Below are 21,054 nucleotides of genomic sequence, written 5' to 3' on the forward strand. Positions count from 1 at the left end.
TTGAACTACCAACCTTTTAGATCAGTGGATAAATGCTCTACCAACTGTTACAGACCTGGTTTAACCCTAGAATAGACCTGGAATAGTCCTGTTACAGACCTGGTTTAGACCTTGTATAGTCCTTTTATAGACCTGCAATACTTCTTTTATAGACCTGGTTTAGTCCTAGATTAGACCTGGGACAGTCCTGTTATAGACCTGGTTTAGCCCTAGATTAGACCTGGGATAGTCCTGTTATAGACCTGGAATAGTCCCGTTATAGACCTGGTTTAGTCCTAGATTAGACTTGGAATAGTCCTGTTTTAGACCTGGTTGAGACCTGGAATATCCTGTTACAGACCTGGTTGAGACCTTGAATAGTCCTGTCATGGACTTGGAATAGTCCTTTTATAGACCTGGTTTAGTCCTGGATTAGACCTGGGATAGTCCTTTTATAGATATGGTTTAGTCCTAGATTACACTTGAAATAGTCCTATTATAGACCTGGTTCAATCCTATAATAGACCTGGGATAGCCCTGTTATAAACCTAGTTTAGCCCTGGTTTCGCCCTGGAATAGTCCCGTTATAGACCTGGTTTAGCCCTAGGTTAGACCTGGAATAGTCCTGTTATAGACCTGATTTAGACCTAGATTAGACCTAGAATAGTCCTGGTATAGACCCGGTTTATACCTGGTTTAGACCTGGTATAAATCATTATGGGTAAACCAGCTTGAGTCACATACAGGGCACTTGTGTGCCCTCTAGCGCACGTAAAGAGAGAAGCATTTGAAGAGGGTGGCGTGGGTCTGAGTTGAAAAAAATATATTTTAAAGTTTCGTTATTTATTAAATGTTAAACTTTCTAAGTAACACAAAAATAGTGCACTACTTAAACGCTGCATTTCTCGAATAAAAAGTGAAACCGCAGACATTCAGTGCGGACCAGTGTGTGAATGACCGACGCACAAACACGTGATTGGTCACCGGTAGAACAACTGTCACCACATAGCCAATCAGCAGCCAGAGCCACGCGGCTCCGACCAATCAGCGCGCGGCATTCTGTGTGTCGTTCAAAGGGGCGTTTGAGGGTGGGGTGACTCAGCCGGAAAAGCTTTTCTTTTGACATCTTGTAAAGCTGCAAAAGGGACACTTAACGGGTGAGTGACACAACCTTCATGAAACAAGCTTCAGCCAAATGCAGATGTGTTCTTGCGCTGTTCAAACTCAAAAGCTTTGCGTTTATTTTGCGCGGCCGCAGGTTTCACGCTGTTGATGTTGGGTCAGGACATATGTCGCCACTCACCGCTCTCACCGTTTTCACAAAGTCTGAGCTTGAACCGAACCCGCCTGCTTTAGCCTGAACGAGATGTGCTCTTTCCGCCTTCAAGTCTCGTTCGTTCGTTCTCGTGCAGGACTCGTCGCCTGGTTTACGTTCCTTGCAGCAGGAGCGGGCTGAGTTAGCTCTTTAGGCCACTCAGGAGATTAGATTATAGTCACACATCTGGTCCACAGCAGCAGCGACCACAAACACATTCTTTTTAGAGCCACTGTTTGTAATCTGACAACACTGGGACTCAATAGATCACAAAATACTATTAGTTTTGCATATGACCAGATATTGACCCCAAATGACCCAATCTGTTTGAGCTTTTTGATTCTTATCTAGAGTGTTCCTCCTCTGATCCAGCTCCCACATAATACTGAATACTGTTGTTGTGTCCTTGGGCAAGACAGTTAACCCTTAAGTGTCTGTGTACACTGCTGTATGAATGTGTGTGTGAATGGGTGAGTGGTTCCTTGGTGTAAAGAGCTTTGAGTGACTTGGAGAAGCCTGTATAAAAATGTGACCCTTGACCATTTTACCATCTAAGTCTGACTATAAAATGCTTCTTATTCTGCTATGGGCTTGTTTTATTTAGCATACTGGATAAACCTGGGCACATAGCAGAACATACTGTGTCGTATTAACCTCACAGAAATGCAAGGCTAGAGCAGACTTGTCAGTGGGCCACCTGCAGCTATTTCCAATCCCCCATCTTCAGTTTTTCAATTAAAGGCCCATATTACACTATTTTCTGACCTCTCCTAATGTTGTTTCCTCATCACAAACAGACGTGGAGTTGCGTTTTGTTTCATTCACACGTTTAACACACAAACCCTGCATATTTAGGATGAGTTCTTCTCTCAAACTGAAAACAATCTGTTCCACCTAATGATGTCATGTGGTGCTACAGGAAGTGCAGGAACTTTATACATCTTCACTAGAACCATTTGGATGATTTGAGCCCTAGAACTGCCAATCTCTACTGAACTAAAGGTAAAAGGAACTGTTAACTTGAAAACTACCACTTCATGACATCACAAGGTGGAACAGAGCATTTTGAGCTTTGAGATATAGTGACCAATAATAAAGTATTACTCAAACATGTGTGAATGAAAAAAAACACAACTCCAGGTCTGTTTTTAAGGGTGTAACAACAGTATAACATGGTTTAAAGCTCACAAGAGTCATTTTTGTGTAATACAGGACCTTTAAGTACATAATGTGCATGATTTCAGATGTGCAAGAAGTTTAGGCTTTATACAACCAGGGCAACAGGTTAGTTCACGATTTTTAGTGAGTTCTTTTTATTAGTTTGAAACCAACTTTGGGGGAGATGCATATCTGAGCTCATTTACCCTATAGCCCTCTGAAGAGCAGAACAGTCTGGAGTCACCCTCTGTTTCAAAAAGCACAAAAACAGTAAAACAAAATGGCTTCTCATTTCTTTTGTCACTTTTTTTGAGATGACCAAATCTCCTTAAGCAACCCCACTCATATGATGGAGCTGGTTAATCCATACACACATACCGTACCCTATAGTCTGCCCCTATAGTCTGCCCGTATAGTCTGCCCGTATAGTCTGCCCGTATAGTCTGCCCGTATAGTCTGCCCGTATAGTCTGCTCGTATAGCTTGCCCCTATAGTCCGTCCCTATAGTCTGCTCCTATACTCTGCCCATATAGTCTCTATTGTGAGTCCTTAGTCTCAGTGCAGCAGGAATGTTGCATTCTGGGACTGTGTGAGTCCAGAGCCTTTTCACATACTTCTTAGTTACACTCTTTACAGGAATCCGTGTAAAAGAAAAGCCTTTGACCTGGTTTATTTATTATCACAGCCTTAGCCACAGAATCAAAATGCATAGCAGACAGGCCTGTCACGAAAACACATTCTGAAGTTCCATTTAAGTATAGACGATAAACGATAATATTTAAACTCATGTACGCCACTGACAGAAAAACCCAAGAGCAGATTTAAACCACAAACACTATTCTAAATCTACAGTATTGTTAAAAATCATGAGGTGCAATAAATAAACAGCAGAATGAAACACTGCTGATATTAGTTTGAGTCTGTAATGAGCCAGACAAGTTATTTATTCAAACTCTTACGGCTTAAATCTGATCATAAAGACAAAAAATAACCAAACATTCCCAGTATTGCAAAGAAAATGTACACGATAAATGTTGACCCCAAAAATATAGTTAATATTTTTCAATGATAACAATAATAAAATGATAATCGCAAAAATAAAATCATAATGAGCTCTAGAAGTCACTTATTCAACCTTGTACAGTTCAAATTCCATTACATTTTTACTATGAAATGGGACACACGATGATAATTCAAAATATATTGTTCCAGCTTCCATATATTATGACAGGCCGACCTAAAGATTCTACCCCAAAAGACTGTCATGATCCGAAAGACTGTCACAATCCACAGAGACTCACGCCTCCTCTGGAAAAAAAAAGACCAAAGAAACATCTTGGAATCCTCCATGGCATGCCCTGTGCCACTTTAGCCCTGTGCCACTTTAGCCCCGGGCAGTGTTTGGAGATGGTGCACTAGTTAAAACACAACATTTTAACACAACTGTGAGTCTCTGTTGTAAAAAGACATAAAGATGAACACAAGATTATGATTATTTTAGTTAGAATATAATTTTAAAACATTTTAGAAAGCTCTTGACTGAATGGGAGTTAAAATCAAGTTGTCCAGATGGGGGCAGCACTGCCTCATTCTTCTGTCCAGCGACTAATTTAATTTGAATGAAAGATTATTTTGTGCTTTATGACATTTATTGAGACTTGACTGTGTGTACTCTCCTCATTATATGCTATAATATTTTTATATTGTCAATTGAAGTGTACAAAGAGGCTTTTTATTCACATATGTGGTTCTTATAATAAACAAAACTTGAGTTATGTAGATTGAAATGATCTGACTCGTACTTATAGTAACGCAGTGAGAAAAAGGATTCTCCAGTCTACACAGTGCTACATGAAACAGATCTGACAAGTGTCCAATGGAGACTGTAAATATGGATGTGAAATGGCAGTTAGTTTCCCCTCCTGTGTGTGTCTATCTCCACATCATCAGTTTAAAATGAATCACTCCATTATGTAGAAACATAACAGTTACTGCACAGCTGCATTCACAAAGCCTGTATGTCTGTATCTGTCAGGACCATCTGCAAGTTCAGTCATCTTATAAAGGAAAAGATGATTTATACCAGATTTATCTACTGCTGCTTTACATCTGCAGTCTCTGGACCGGCGTGGCCTCGGGACAGGAGCGGTCCTTGGACACATGCAGTCCCAGGGCAGGTGAATACACATTAAAAATAAAATGACACTAAGATTAACAGTTCATCATTAACGCTAGCAGTGAAATACAATAGAGTATCACCATGTTTCCCACAGTCCAGACACATAATAAAAAGCCATTATGTGCAGGTTTTTACAGTGAAAATAGAACAGCACAAATGAACTAATCTAGGCCTGTCACGACAAAACACATTTTGAAGTTTGATATATAAATAGATATACATATAAATAAATGGCAGAATCAAACACTTCAGTCGTTAGTTTGCATCTGCAATGAGGTATACAAGTTATGAATCCAAACTTTTACATCTTAAATCTGATCATATAGTAAAAAAAAATTGATCCCAAAATATATTGTTTCAGATTTCATATATAGAACGATAAGTTTATATAGTGATTATAGTAACAGGCCTAAACGTCACTGATGTGGACACACTTGATTGCAGCTAACCATCCTAAAACACATGCATGAGCTGCTCCCCCTGTTTTAATATCAACAAACACCCAGCACATGTCAGTAAAGTTTTATTTTAGATTCCAATTACACCATTTATTTTGGTATGGTGCATCGGGACCATAGACTGTGTAAAGAAGTGGACTAAGTGAGTGTGAAGTCACCCACAGCGTTTGGCTCCAGTCAAATGAAGCTCATCAAGGTTAGCAGTTATAGTGGACAATTTGGAGCAGACTTCCATATTTGGAATTCCGACCACGAGTATCATAGCAACAAAAGAGCCAATTCCTGCCCGCACCACTGGTTTAGCAGAGAGCGAGCATTTAGCAACACTGTGAATCAAACCTGTTGCTAACGCTAGCAGGAGAGACCCCAGGGAAAGGAGGTGCCTAATTTGTTTGTTATTATTGTTCTTATCTTGATTTACAGACACAATAGTGAAATAAAACCCCCCGGATCAAGTAGAGCGGGTTATTACGAACATTTAAGACCAAAATGACGAGTCTGACAGCAGCAGTTATACAGAGAGGGGACACAGCTTTTCAATAGAAAGTGAATTGGAGCCAGAGTTGATCGAGCCGCAAGCATGCCTATGATCACTTCCTGTTTTAACACGGTGGCTAGCCGGTTAGCTATGTTCATTTATATATACAGGCTATGCTAAAGATGCACGATATAATACTGGTATCAAACATCGGCGCGAATATTGAACATTTTGGTGGACCAGATATCGGCTTCCAAGATAACGATTCAGTCAATATCCCATTTTGGTTTATAAACTGGAGTAATAAGATGATTTACTGGCTAATGTTGGTCACAAACGTCTCATAATATTAAACTCACAGATTTTTTCAAAGCTGTTCTATATTTACAAAAGACATTTAGAGAACTTTGCGTTTAAAGGACATTAATTCGATTTTAAGTCTCTGCCCTGGTATCGTTTGATATCGAGGGTCAGCAAAGTATCGACATGGATCGGTCCCTGCCTTTAATGCATATTTGAAAAGTGCCATGTTAGCTTCAAGGTAGGAGCTACGAGGCTAATTTAAAATGCACTGAAGCATCTGTAAGCCGGTGCAGAACTGGGTCTTATTACACAAAGTGAAAACTGACCTCTCAAACACCAAGAACCCCAAACTAAGAAACACAAATGGATGTGCCAATGAATAATTTCTATTTAAATGTGGTTAGGGTCAAACAATCATAGTCATGTGGAGTTTACAATAATGAAGGCAAAGGTTGAGCAATAGGACTGAAATAAATGTGTAATTCATATAGGAAAAGTGTAATTAATATGTAATTCATTTGTAGTCATGCCTAATTCATGCGTGATTTCTATATGATTCGTGTGTAATTCCTGTGTCATTTGTAATTGATGTGTAATTTATGCGTAGTTCATGTGTAGTTCATGTGTGATTCATGTGTAGTTCATGTGCAGTTAATATGTAGTTTATGTGTAGTTCATGTGTAGTTTATGTGCAGTTCATGTGTAGTTCATGTATAGTTTATGTGCAGTTCATGTGTAGTTTATTTGCAGTTCATGTGCGGTTCATGTGTAATTCATGTGTAGTTTATGTTCAGTTCATGCGTATTTTATGTGCAGTTCATGTGTAGTTCATGTATAGTTTATGAGCACTTCATGTGTAGTTTATGTGCAGTTCATGTGTAGTTCATGTGTGATTCATGTGTAGTTCATGTGTAGTTTATGTGCAGTTCATGTGTAGTTTATGTGCAGTTCATGTGTAGTTCATGTGCAGTTCATGTGTAGTTTATGTGCAGTTCATGTGCAGTTCATGTGCAGTTCATGTGTAGTTTATGTGCAGTCCATGTGTAGTTTATGTGTAGTTCATGTGTAGTTCATGTGTAGTTTATGTGTAGTTCATGTGTAGTTTATGTGCAGTTCATGTGTAGTTCATGTATAGTTTATGTGCAGTTCATGTGTAGTTTATTTGCAGTTCATGTGCAGTTCATGTGTAATTCATGTGTAGTTTATGTGCAGTTCATGTGTAGTTCATATGTTGTTCATGGGTGATTCTTGTGTAGATCATGTGTAGTTCATGTGTGATTCTTGTGTGGTTCATGTGTAGTTCATGTTTGATTCATATGTAGTTCATGTGTAATTCATGTGTAGGTCATGTGTAGTTCATGTGTGATTTGTGTGTGGTTCATGTGTAGTTCATGTGTAATTCATGTGCAGTTCATGTGTAGTTCATGTGTTATATGTGGGTGGTTCATGTGTAGTTCATGTGTAGTTCATATGTTGTTCATGTGTGATTCATGTGTAGGTCATGTGTAGTTTATGTGCAGTTCATGTGTAGTTTATGTGCAGTTCATGTGTAGTTTATGTGCAGTTCATGTGTAGTTCATGTGTAGTTTATGTGCAGTTCATGTGTAGTTTATGTGCAGTTCATGTGTAGTTTATGTGCAGTTCATGTGTACTTCATGTGTAGTTTATGTGCAGTTCATGTGTAGTTCATGTGTAGTTTATGTGTAGTTCATGTATGATTCATGTGTAGTTCATGTGCAGTTCATGTGTAGTTCATGTGTGATTCATGTGTAGTTCATATGTTGTTCATGGGTGATTCTTGTGTAGATCATGTGTAGTTCATGTGTGATTCTTGTGTGATTCATGTGTAGGTCATGTGTAGTTCATGCATATTTAGTGTGTGATTTGTGTGTGGTTCATGTGTAGTTCATGTTTGATTCAGATGTAGTTCATGTGTAATTCATGTGTAGGTCATGTGTAGTTCATGTGTGATTTGTGTGTGGTTCATGTGTAGTTCATGTGTAATTCATGTGCAGTTCATGTGTAGTTCATGTGTGATTTGTGGGTGGTTCATGTGTAGTTCATATGTTGTTCATGTGTGATTCATGTGTAGGTCATGTGTAGTTCATGTGTGATTCTTGTGTGGTTCATGTGTGATTCATGTGTAGGTCATGTGTAGTTCATGTGTGATTCTTGTGTGGTTCATGTGTGATTCATGTGTAGGTCATGTGTAGTTCATGTGTATTTAGTGTGTGGTTCATGTGTAGTTTATGTGTGATTCATATGTAGATCATGTGTAGTTCATGTGTGATTCTTGTGTGGTTCATTTGTGATTCATGTGTAGGTCATGTGTAGTTCATGCGTATTTAGTGTGTGGTTCATGTGTAGTTTATGTGTGATTCATGTGTAGTTCATGTGTGATTCATGTGTAGTTCATGTGTAGTTCATGTGTGATTCATGCGTGATTCATGTGTAGGTCATGTGTATTTAGTGTGTGATTTGTGTGTGGTTCATGTTCATGGAGTTTGCACACTGCTTTAATGAAGTCCCAGTGCCAGTGTTGATGATCAAACAGATTTTAAGAGTCAGCTCATAACTGTCTTGTTCTTGCGTATGCGGCTGCACATATGAACCAAAGTCTGGGTCCGCTGCTTTTGCTGCTGCTGTTCTGGGTTCACACTCCTCTCCAAACTGTTCTGGGTCACTCCTCTCCAAACTGTTCTGGGTTCACACTCCTCTCCAAACTGTTCTGGGTTCACAATCCTCTCCAAACGCGTCCTGCACTGACTGGGACATCGTTTAGCTTTTTAAAAACCCCACTGATTAATGCAACGCGCTGTCCTCGCTCCTAAAACGCCCACCGTCAGGAACAAGCGGCCAGCCCCATCAGTCACGTGGTCCCGGGCACGGCAACGTCATTAGACTGGAGATTTGTGGAGAATAAGCGCTAGACTCCGGGCGAGGAAGCGCTGAGGTGCGGCACGTTCTTTGCCTTCGCATCGCGGCTTTTGCTTTTGTTTCTTGTCCAGAGACAGAACAGAGCGTCTGTTCAACATCACAGCGACCCAAATGCCCGGTCCCACCCAAGCCCTTTCCCCAAATGGAGAAAATAACAACGACATCGTGCAGGACAACGGCACCAACATCATTCCATACAGGAAAAATACAGTGCGAGGAGAGCGCACCTACAGGTAAAAACGCGCACAGCGGATTCATTTGATGTGCTCTCATTAAATAAGAACACGAGCATTATTGTCGCACTCAACCAGACACTGCCCGGGCTGTTATTGGCCGTTTATGTCGGCGCAGTTTGCACCCAGCTGCGATGTCTCTGTCATGTAGGCTGCGTCCCTCACGGCTCACGGCTCACGGCTCGTCTCTCTCGAGTGGAGCTGGTGGACACAGGCTCTCCACCAGTCGGCCTGTGAACACCAGCCACATAACACGCTGCTGTGGCTCTTCTGCAATATTCTGCTCCAAATATTGCGCACTGAATTAGCGCCGTTTCGGGAGAGGACACGGCTCCAGTTTGTCCATTTGGGGGATTTTTAGATTCAGCTGCGCCCTGGGTCAGTCCCCTTCGCTTCTAGCTTGTTCCGTTTTTGACCGGAGCCTTAAAATACCACACAGAACAGCACACAGGAGGCACGGCGGTCACTGTGGAGCCGTCCCGGGGGTTGGCTCTGTGGCTCCAGCCCCCGGAGCCTGCGCCCCCAGTGTGCGGCTTGTCTCCGGGCTAACAAAGCTGCTAACGGTGCTGCGCACACATCCGCTTTGTTGACATGGGAGTGGAGGATGGCCCAGTTTCCTTCCTCCCATCTCAGAGTCATGCACACAGGCTCCTGCAGCATGTCCCAGTGTGAAGAGGAGGAAAATGGACTGGCTTTAGCTTTTAGCATCACTGGGAGGTTAGTTAGGCTGTGTCCAGAGGCTGTGGTGGTACAAGTACCCCATTTTGTTACTTAAGTAAAAGCACAGACACTGGAGCTGAAAATACTCAAGTAAAAGTAAAAATATCACATGAAAAAATCTGCTTAAGTAAAAATATTAAAGTACCCGCTTATAAATGTACTTAAAGAGTAAAAAGTAAAGTATTTCTCACAGATTTTGAGTCTTATAAAACTTCAAATGTGGTGATTTTGATAAAGATTTGAGCTGAATTTTGTTCAACAGAAACAACTGAATCAATCGTTTTTTTCTATCTGTTTTTATTTTTTATTTATTATTTAGTTTGCTCCAATTCTGAACGTGTTAAAAATAAACCTGCAGTCTTTTCAGCAGGTCTCTAACAGTAATAACAAAATGTTTAATTTTCAGTCCTGTTCAAAAATATAGTAGAGTAGAAAGTACAGATGCTGCTCTCAAATGTACTGAAGTAAAAGTAAAAAGTATACCTAAAATTTGTACTTAAGTATAGCACTTTACTACTTTTACTTCGTTATGTTCCACCACTGTATAGAGGTGTACCGCTGACTTTTAGCCTCTGAGTTGTTGGGTCCTGAACAGCTGTTATAAACAAAATTATTTTGGAGAGACAAGTTTGTGTATCTAATGCCACTGTTGTTCCTTAATAAATAAAATACGACGTCATGATGAGACTGCAGGAGGAAACATGATGCTCTACTGCTGTCGCCTAACGTTCAGTCAAAGGATCTGTGTCCACTGCAATGATGAGTTAGCAACATGATTATTATTAAGATTTTTTATCACAAGAACCATTTGGGACATGCTTTTGAATTTGGTCTTATGAAAATGTTCCCATTTCAGCACAGTGCATTATTATTATTATTGTTGTTGTTATTATTATTATTATTATTATTATTATTATTATTATGGTGACCTTGGTGTTCAAAGGTGGGATGTGACCATATCCAAAAGCCCAACCAAACAGTTAATCTGCTACTTTTTCCCTTTAAAATGCCTCTCAAGCATTTGGTTCTGTCATTATCCAAATAATTCACATATAAAAGTGTTTAATGACAGTTATTTCTTCATGTAGTCTGCATTGAAATGGAGCAAAGGATCATGGTCTATGTTGTTCACTGTCTGCTAAACAAAAACACTGACTTTAAAGGCCCATATTACACTATTCTCTGATCTCTCTTCTAATATTGTTTCCTGGAGTTGTTTTCTGTTTCATTCTCACATGTTTATCACACAAACCCTGCATATTTAGACTGCGTTCTTTCCAGAAAACACTTGTCATCAAGTGGTAATACAAAAGTGCTCCATAACATTATAATATGACTTAAAGCTCCCAAGAGTCAGTTTTGCATAACATAGGACCTTTAAGCAAAGAAGTTGTGAAAGCCAATGATATTATTGTGAGACTTTGGACGATATCCCGATATTTCGGTTAGAAAGAACACATTTATAAGCAAACGTTCACAAGTAGCAGCTATAATAGTCGTGTACAGAGAAGACCTGTCCAAAATGCCAAAACCTTCATGTATAAGATGATTCTGACTGTTTAAACTCCATGTTTCTGTGTCTGTTACAGCTGGGGGATGGCGGTCAACGTTTACTCTACCTCAATAACCCAGGAGACTATGAGCAGGCATGACATCATCGCCTGGGTCAACGACTTGCTCTGTTTAAACTACACAAAAGTGGAGCAGCTGTCCTCAGGTGAGTCCCAAACCCTGTACTGTACTGCGTAGAGTTATCATTCAATGGTGGAATATATGTTCGTAATGAAGTAAAAGTAGTGAAGTACTATACTTGAGTATACATTTTAGGTATTTGTATGTTTCTTAAGTACATTTTTACAGTGGATGCTTTTTAGTTTTTGGTTTTACTTCAGTACATTTGAGAGCAGTATCTGTACTTTCTACTCCACTACATTTTTGAACTGGACTGAAAAATAAAAGTATTTTTTATTATTTTGTGAGACCTGCTGAAGAGGCTGAGGGTTTATTTTGAACATTTAGTTAGTTTAGTTTTGTTTATTTTGAGCAAAACAAAGATATAAAAACCGAGAGAAAAAAAATGATTGATTCCGTCGTTTCTGTTGAACAAAATTCAGCTCAAATCTTTATCAAAATCACCACATTTGAAGCTTCATTATATCTCAAAATCTGCTCGAAATACTTTTACTTTTTACTCTTATAGTAAAAAGTAAAACTATATGGTACATGTCTAATACTTTTTTTAAGTATATTTTTTCATGAGATACTTTTTTTGCTCTGGTATCTGTACTTTTACTTAAGTAACAGAACTGAGTTCTTCTTCCATTGCTGGTCAGATGAAATAATAATTTTTGGGATCAGTAGTCAATGTGGGGTCTGTTTCTTTGCGCTAGTGGAAACCGTTTTGTTATTTTTCTTTTCTACGATAAAATTTGAGCTACAGAGAGTTGAATAAATAACAAATTTTAGATACAAACATAGAAAATACTCAGAGTTTCATTCAGCTGTTTATTTACTGCAGTTCATGTCTTTAAGACATTTAGAATCATGTTTTGTTTAAAATCTTCAACATTATGTGTCAGTGGCATACATTTTTTTAAAAGTTATCATTTATTGTATAACATCAATTTTGAAGTTTGATATAAGTGTAATTAATGTTATCAGGCCTATTTCGTGTATGTGTAACGTTTCCAGTCCCCAGAGATTTGTATTTTTTATATAAATGAGGTAACGTTATAGTATCTGGGGTATGGCAGTCTAAACAACCTGGGACCGTGCACACCTCCTTGCCAGTTGTCTAAAAATAAAGTTGAAGCTGCGTTCTCCTGCCCTGACCGTGTAATCCAATTTCAACTCCTCCCTACTTAAACAAGACAACCGGCTGTTTCCAGCTCAATTTGTGTGTTCCTGTGTTATCTTCTGCAAACGATCCTTTTGTTTGAGACTATTTTGGTTCACATGCTGATTAAAATAGACTTATAAATATTGCTTCTGTTACATTTCAGTTATTTTTTTATAGGGCCCATATTATTGTTTCCTTCACACAAACAGACCTGGAGTTGTGTTTTGTTTCATTCACACATGTTTAACACACAAACAAACCTGCATACTTAGGCTTGAGTTCTTCTCTCAAACTGAAAACACTCTGTTCCACCTTGTGATGTCATCATGTGGTAATACAGGAATTGCTCCACTGTGTTTTTAAACTCCACACACCTTCACTAGAATCATTTGGATCATTTCATACCTGGAATTGCCAATCTCTACTGAACGAAAAGTAAAATGAGCTGTTAACTTGAAAACTACCACTTCATGACATCACAAGGTGGAACAGAGCATTTTGAGCTTTGGAGATGTAGACAGACTAATAATAAAGTGTTACTCAAACATGTGTGAATGAAACAAAACACAACTCCAGGTCTGTTTGAGGAGGGAACAGCATTAGAACATGACTTAAAGCTACAAGAGTAAGTTTTGTGTGATACAGGACCTTTGAACTTTTAAATGACTTTGTTGTTATCAGCAGTGGATGAAGTACTCAATTTTGTTACTTAAGTAAAAGAACATACAGAGGTAAAAAGTTACTCAAAGTATTTACGTAACCATTTAAAGATGTACTTTAAGAGTAAAAAGTAAAAGTATTTCAGACAAGTGGTGTTCATTTGTTAAAGTGTAAAAATGTAGAGATATTGGTTAAAATAATACAGATTTTGATCACAGAAACAATACAAATCAGTGTCTTCTGAATTTTGTGTATTTATTTTTGCTTTGCTCAAAGCTTGAAGACTTGGTAAAACATGGTAAAAATAACAACTCAAATCATATGAAAAGAACTTTTACTTTTCAGTCCAGTTAAAAAATGTAGAGTAGAAAGTACAGATACTGCTCTCAGATGTACTGAAGTAAAACTAAAAAGTACACACTATAAAATGTACTTAAGTAAAGAACAGATAACTAAACATTCTACTTAAGTGCAGTTCTTTTACTACTTGTACTTTGTTACCATTTTTGGCTGTTCCATCTCACTGAAGCTTCACATTGTGGAGCAGATGATCTTTTTGTAAGGGGCTGATGCAGAGTTCTTCAGTTCACTTTATTCTGGAAGCTTCTATGGGCACTGCCATCGTCATAGGGGTTGTATTATTTTGCATGGGGCTGATCCTGAGAGTAAATGTGTTGTATATGGACAGAGACGTTTTAAAGCCTCCAGAGAATCGTTCATGTGACCAACAAGTCAACACCGCACCATCGGCCTGTTTTATGTCAGATTTTACAGGCTAAACTATTCTGAAATTCTCCCCTTAAAATGCGTTCAGTAGCATTTAGAGGCAGAAGTGGGTGCGGCGGAAATGTATGCTTTTAAATCAAACCTATTCTGCAAAATGGACTTTTCAAAGTTTTTAACCATGTTCTAGTTGTTTCCAGTCACCTTTTACTCGTTCGTTCTTTTACTCACCATTTTGTGTAATATAGGATGTTTAATTACACTGCCTGGCCAAAAAAAAAAGTCACCACCTGGATTTAACTAAGCAAATAGGTACGAGCCTATAGTTACGAGTCAGGTCTAGGTTCAGCAACAGTCTGTGCTCAAAGAATGAGGTCAGCTGACACCTGAATATACTGAATGACCAAGTTATTCCATCAATGGATTTTTTTCTTCCCTGATGGCACGTGCAGATTCCAAGATGACAATGCCCAGGATTCATCGGGCTCAAATTGTGACAGAGTGATTCAGGAGCATGAGACATCATTTTCACACATGGATCGTCCACTACAGAGTCCAGACCTTAACCTTATTGAGAATCTTTGGGATGTGCTGAAGAAGGCTTTGTGCAGCGTCAGACTCAACCATCATCAATGCAACATCTTGGTGAAAAATTGATGCAACACTGGATGGAAATAAATGTTGTGACATTGCAGATGCGAAATCGAAACAATGCCACAGCGAATGTGTGACGTAATCAAAGATAAAGGTGGAACAATATTAGAGTGTGTGACCTTTTTTTTGGTGGCAACTTTTTTTTTTGGCCAGGCAGTGTAGAATCACTCATAAATCTTGTGCTGGTTTTGTATTTTCATCACGATGTTAATTGTGTTATTTCTTGCTTTTTAGGAGCTGCCTATTGTCAGTTCATGGACATGCTCTTCCCTGGGTGCATCGGTCTTAAAAAGGTCAAGTTTCAAGCTAAATTTGAACACGAATACATTCACAACTTCAAAGTATTGCAACAGTCTTTTAAGAAGATGAACGTGGACAAGGTGAGGTTTGCAAACGCACTTCGTATTCACTGTAAAATAGGGGTGGGACAAGACGAGACGCAATTCCCACAAGACGAGACATGAGACTGGGTCCACGAAAACGAGACACAACAAGATTTTGACGTTATTTCTAATAAAGTAAATAGAGCCATTTTGTTCCCAAAGTTGGCTTCAGAACTTGTGATTACGTAATATTTTTGTTTATGCTTTATTTCAGACATAAATATTATTCGTTCCATAGTTAAAAAAAATAACAGGATACAAAAAAATATTCAAGGCAACCAAATTAGTCCATAAAGTTTGTGATGTTCCAATTATTTTATTTATTTATTTTTTCATTTGGTTTTTTTTAAGCTTAAGGCACTAGTTGGAGTCATTATGATGGCACCTCCAGTTACTGCATGAATGTTTATTTTTAAATGTCTAAGCGGTGAGGTGGAGAAGATGCGTCCACAAACATCTGACTGGTGGTGTTGTCAATTTAGCAGGACTTTTGGAACTATGGCTTCTCAAAAGATGCGACTCTCCCGCTCTTAACCCTTTTTTGACCAATCCAAATGGGGAAAATAAAATTTGCAAGATAATTTTTGTGGCAGTGTTGTCTCGTGAGATCTTGTGATGCAAGATCTTGTCTCATCCCTGCTGCAAAATGTTCGATATTCAAACAATTTTTTGTTTTAGATTATTCCTGTGGAGAAACTGGTAAAGGGACGATTCCAGGACAATCTTGATTTTATCCAGTGGTTTAAAAAATTCTTTGATGCTAATTATGACGGAAAAGAGTACGACCCCAAAGAGGCGAGGCAGGGACAAGACGCAATCCCGCCCCCAGACCCGGGAGAGCAGATCTTCAACCTGCCAAAAAAGTCCCATCATGCAGCGAGCTCCCCCACTGCAGGTACAGAGGCTCTTCAGCATCAGCAGAAGGTCAAACTTTGAAAAGGATTTAAGACAACACCACTGTTTTGTTTCAGGAGCGTCAAGGATGAGTTCAACAACCCCCAAATCTTCAACCCCGACGTCCAGACCCTCCTCGGCCAAAAGGACCCCGACGGCAGCGGCAGCGGCGTTTCCAACTGCAAAAGGAGAGAAGGAACTGGAAGCACAGGTCATACACCTCACAGATCAGGTACGATTAGGAGTACTTTTCTTTAAAATGTATAAATTGAATACTAGGACTACTTTGGGTTAGGCAATATGATCAGTGTTGATTTTTGATGCAATCTTTTTCCATCTTATTGAAAACAGGCTTCAAGCATAAACAGCAGAGGGTCAGGATCACTACAGCTTTATTTCATGTTGATAGGGACCAATAATTCCGGAGAATTCCACACTTAAAGTTTGGAATGAATTTGTACAACATCTTAAATCCACCCTATTGTGCTTGTGTCTCTGTGGTTCTCATCTCTGACCCCTGTGGATCATTATGTTATAATTTATACATAAATCACAATATTCATCTAAAACCACTTAATAAGAAAATTAAAAGAAATGAGAAAACTGAGGTGTCCAATGGGAGCTGACGTCGGCGTAAACATCATCACAACAAAGTGCCACATGCTGTTGGTGTCCCTTTTGGATAGCTGCACGTCACACTAGCGAACAGCACTTTTTTTTTTTCATTTGTACCAAAACACCTGACACACCTGAGGAAACATCCTGGTCCTGACTCAGAGCGTTAAAAGAAAGCGGTGACTTCAGCACCACAGGCTCGCACTGACACACGACCCGCTGTAGACCTGTCCACTGAAACGCCCTCGCCTTATTGAGATCAACTAAAGTTTCGATGGTGATCAGTTGCAGTGAGGGTATTACTCACTTAACATTAATCGTTCTGTGTTGTAGAAGCCTCTCAAGTATTTGGAGACTTTACCAGCATTAATGATCAAATTCTTGCATTTTATTAAGTTTCAAAGCATTTCATTTTAATAATTGCTTAATGCTCTTAAAATGTTATTGTTTATTACTTAAATCATCATTTTGTGTAAATTATAACATAATGATCCACAGGGGTCAGAGATGAGAACCATAGAGACACAAGCACAATGGGGTTGATTTAACAGAAACATTTGTCAGCTGTATTTTGACTTCATAAACAGCTGCAGTCTTTTTGTTTACTCTTTCTGCTGATTTGATTAAGTGAAGGTCTTAACTTGTTCTTTGAAACTCAGCCAATCAGCCAGAATCTGAAGTATGCTCTTTGTATTTAAAATGTACTCACATAAACAAAGCCTCATGTAAAGACTTTTGGATCTATCATCTTATCTCATTTCCCTGGTGCTTTACCTTTGTATCATTCTCATCGTGTAAACTGCTCGTCCTTTGTCACAGGTGAGCACGTTAAAGATGGCGTTAGAGGGAGTGGAAAAGGAGCGGGATTACTACTTTGGTCGACTGCGAGCGGTGGAGCAGCTATGCCAAGAACAGGCAGAAGAAAACGCCCCGTTTGTGGAACAGCTAATGGAGGTCCTGTACGCTGCAGACGACCAGGTGAGTCCACAGTGGTTGATGTTAGTATCCATGGTGATCTGAAAACATGAACTAAAATCATTTGGGAACTTTTTACTTCACTGACATACCATGGGTCCTGAATGTGAGCTGGCTTGCACCTCCACAAACCTGACTCTTACTTGTTCTGGAGGATGGCCTGGTTTTGCTTGTCTCCATGGAAATGTCGTTTCTTTGGGTTTAATATTCCATACTGTGGCGCAAGACTTCTCTGAGAATGTATTGTTTTAACATTCTATTTCCATGGAATCTTGTAGGTGGTGATGTACCACCTACAAAAAGTTATGCAGTGTTATTTTAATGTTTCATAATTTATAAAAAAAAAAAAAAAAAAACACTACATTTTAGATGAACAAGAATCGCACATTTGCACATTTGAAGTATTATCCATAAATTATATTTTACCTTCTTATGTATTCTAATGTGCTATATTAAACTAACTATACTTGTGGTTAACAGAATGTTTTTAGTAGAGATGGACCAATATATTGGACCGATATTTGCACTTTTTTTTTTTTTACCATACAGTGGTCCCTCGTTTATGGCGGGGTTTATGTTCTAAAAATAACCCACAATAGGTGAAGTAGTCTGCGAAGTAGTCAGCTTTATTTTTACAATTATTATATATGTTTTGCAGCTGTAAAACCCCTCACCACACACTTCATACACTTTTCTCAGGCAGGCATTAACATTTTCTCACATTTCTCTCTTTGTTTAATTAATTAATATCATCCTAAAATTTCATGCACAGGCCGATATTTGGTTTGTTGTAAATTTAAATGACATCATCTGGCCAAAATATTGCAGAGCTTATTGGCCGTGGGTTGCTCTGGATTCTGAACGACATTTTCATGACCATGAAAACACCCACATTAATCGATCTGTAGTTTTTAGAGTGAGACTGGAAAAGGCCAGGTCAGTGTTGCTGTCACAAACTGTTAAACTGGACAATGGTTCCTGGGTCCAAAGGTCTGAAAAACTCAAACTAATATCTAGCCCTAACTTGTGTTGCTATAGATTTAATCAGAGGTACAAACAGTAATGGAGGTGACTGTGTCTGAATGAAAATACCTGTGGTGGCCTGTTCTTGAATATTCTCCCAGTATGATCTGCAATAAAACATCACATTTGAGAGGAGTTAAAGAGGCATTTTTTGTTAGCAAAGACAATCCATCTGCTTTACAGAAAAAGAAAGACATTAAAATCACAACACAACAAATTAAAACATAAATAATCATCATAAAATTGACATTAAAAAAAACCTACAGAATAAAACCTTTCAGTCATATGCACAGATAAACAACTGTTTGAAGCCTGGATTTAAACAACATTTATCTCCTGTTTGCAACTCCATCCTCAGACCTAAATCTAAACAAGGAAAACAGTAGCCATTATGCTAATAGGTGTGAAAGCAGCCATTAAGGGTCTGAATGATGATGCAAAATATGACTCAGCTCACAGTTTCTGTTAGTTTTGTTCAATAGACCTAGTCAACAAACAGGTGTGTTTGCTTCAGTGAGGTTAGCTCCTCTTTTCATATAAACTTCTCATTCTGTATATGAAAGTTGGAACAATATTTCTTTGGAATCAGTATTTATCGTGTGGACTGTTTCTTTGCACTGCTGGAAAATTGGTGGTTATATTTTGGCTATATGATCAGATTTAAGCTGTAAAAGTTTGAATCGACAACTTCTGTCTCATTCCAGATGTAAACTAAACTAAAGTGTTTCATTCTGCTGTTTATTTATTGCAGCTTGTGATTTTTTAACAATATCATAGATTTAGAATAGTTTTTGTGGTTTTAATCTGCTCTCGGGTTTTTGTGTCAGTGGCGTAAATTAGTTGCAATTTTATTGTCTATTGTTACAAAATGTATTATCGTGACAGGCCTAACTCCAACAACTTTTTAAGTGGCAAAATCATGTGAATGGGTTTTGGTTCAAGTCAGAAAACAGTCTTTGTGTTTAATTTGCCTCTGGATCTCTAACTTTTTTTTATTTTTAGGAAGGAGCAGAGCTGGCGGAGGGAGACGGCCCCGATGAGGACCTCCATGCACACGAGCTCCCAGATGATCAGCAGGAAGAACAAGACGAATACTGACTCTCACCCACACAATCACACCACCTTTCCAGTCTGTGAGAACTGTACCAGGATTTTTATTTCCACAGGGTTTTGTTTGAATCTCAAAGACTGAGCACACGAAGCAATCATCATCATTTTGTACCCTCAACTCAACGTGTTTTGTGACTTTTGGTGAATGCTGTTGCGCCAACTGAACCCCAACCGGCAGCAAACAAGCTCAGATCATCGCAATTTTCCAAGGAATTGTGTGGATGAAATCAAATCCTAGTTGTAATGCTGAAGTTTTAAATGGGTAGCTTTTTACCCATGCGCTAACTTCGTATTTTTATGTTTTATTTCAAAGCCACCGTAAATAGTCAATGCAATGATGCAATACACAAAGCTCATAGCGGCTTTTATTTAAGTTCCCTCCATTTATTGCACTGATGGTAGATTCCATTTCTGAACAGTCTGTCCATTATATCTGTATTTATTGTTAAGCCTTAGGAATAGTGCGACTTCACTCAGCAAGACAAGTTCATGAAGGAAGACAACGCAGTCATTCAAAAATAGGAAAAAACGTAGTAAACTAGCATCTGTGTATGATTAATATCTTTATTCACGATTTACGGAGGTTCCAGTCATGTTTGTGCTTTACTGTTACTAATGCCCTGCAGAGTGGAAACTGTATATTCGTATGGTAAATATACATATGGTTTGTTTTTCTTACAAAAGCAGCGTTCAAAGTCGTTAAAGCTAATCTCATCTGTTTATTTTTTAAGCAAACGGTTATATGGAATTGTACATTGAATCCACTGCTACGTTTTTCTCCAGTGACTACATAGTAAACCCATTCTTAACATTGCATTTACTAATATTGAACTGGGCGATGCTTATAATGCTTAAGTCATACATGTGTAAATGATAAGGAATGTAAACATGTACTGTCTATATGTGATGAATGGTCTATGTTTTTTATGTCCCACTCATGCATTCCCCAAAAATGTGTTGCATGTTTGCATTTTATTTGTGAATAACTTGACCTGCTTTTTACATATTTAATAAAAAACTATGTTAAGTGAGCTTTTGTTTTAGCTGCTGGTTGAGAGATGTTGAGATTTGGATGGTTTGGCTGTAATAAAATGTATGAGTTCTTAGGAGTGTTGTTGTGTCACTCCACTACAATCATTTGGGTAGATTCGTTTCAGTGTTTATTATTTCAGTCACAGTATCTCATTCAGGTAAACCAGTGTTGAAAGAAGTACTCAGTTTTGTTAAGTAAGTACAGCTACCAGGGCAACTTTTACACTACTTAAGTAAAAATATTAATCTTAAAATTATACTTGAAGAGTAAAAGGTATCTGTATGCTTTTTTTTGTATGTTTCTGTATATTTTATTTGCACGGACGACAAATGTGTTCAAAATAAACACAAAACAATGATAAAAAATACTTTTACTTTTCAATCTA

At 38.5% G+C, this 21,054-nt stretch overlaps 1 protein-coding gene across 2 annotated transcripts; it reads left to right on the forward strand.

Moving 5' to 3' along the window:
- The first annotated feature begins 1,053 nt into the window (after window positions 1–1,053).
- On the forward strand, window positions 1,054–20,740 carry mapre2 (microtubule-associated protein, RP/EB family, member 2). Of its 2 annotated transcripts, none has more exons than XM_033982635.2 (7): window positions 1,054–1,136; window positions 11,350–11,477; window positions 14,871–15,016; window positions 15,698–15,914; window positions 15,991–16,145; window positions 17,348–17,506; window positions 19,529–20,740. In XM_033982635.2, the coding sequence occupies exons 2-7, from the start codon at window positions 11,357–11,359 to the stop codon at window positions 19,622–19,624; spliced, it is 894 nt and encodes a 297-aa protein (XP_033838526.1). In that variant the 5' UTR covers window positions 1,054–1,136; window positions 11,350–11,356; the 3' UTR covers window positions 19,625–20,740. The 2 variants fall into 2 exon arrangements, with proteins under 2 accessions (XP_033838526.1, XP_033838525.1); XM_033982634.2 differs by lacking the exon at window positions 1,054–1,136 and adding an exon at window positions 8,770–9,040.
- Window positions 20,741–21,054: the final 314 nt, after the last annotated feature.

This window comes from Periophthalmus magnuspinnatus, chromosome 17 (assembly GCF_009829125.3).
Source record: "Periophthalmus magnuspinnatus isolate fPerMag1 chromosome 17, fPerMag1.2.pri, whole genome shotgun sequence".
In the NCBI taxonomy this organism is placed as follows: domain Eukaryota; kingdom Metazoa; phylum Chordata; class Actinopteri; order Gobiiformes; family Gobiidae; genus Periophthalmus; species Periophthalmus magnuspinnatus.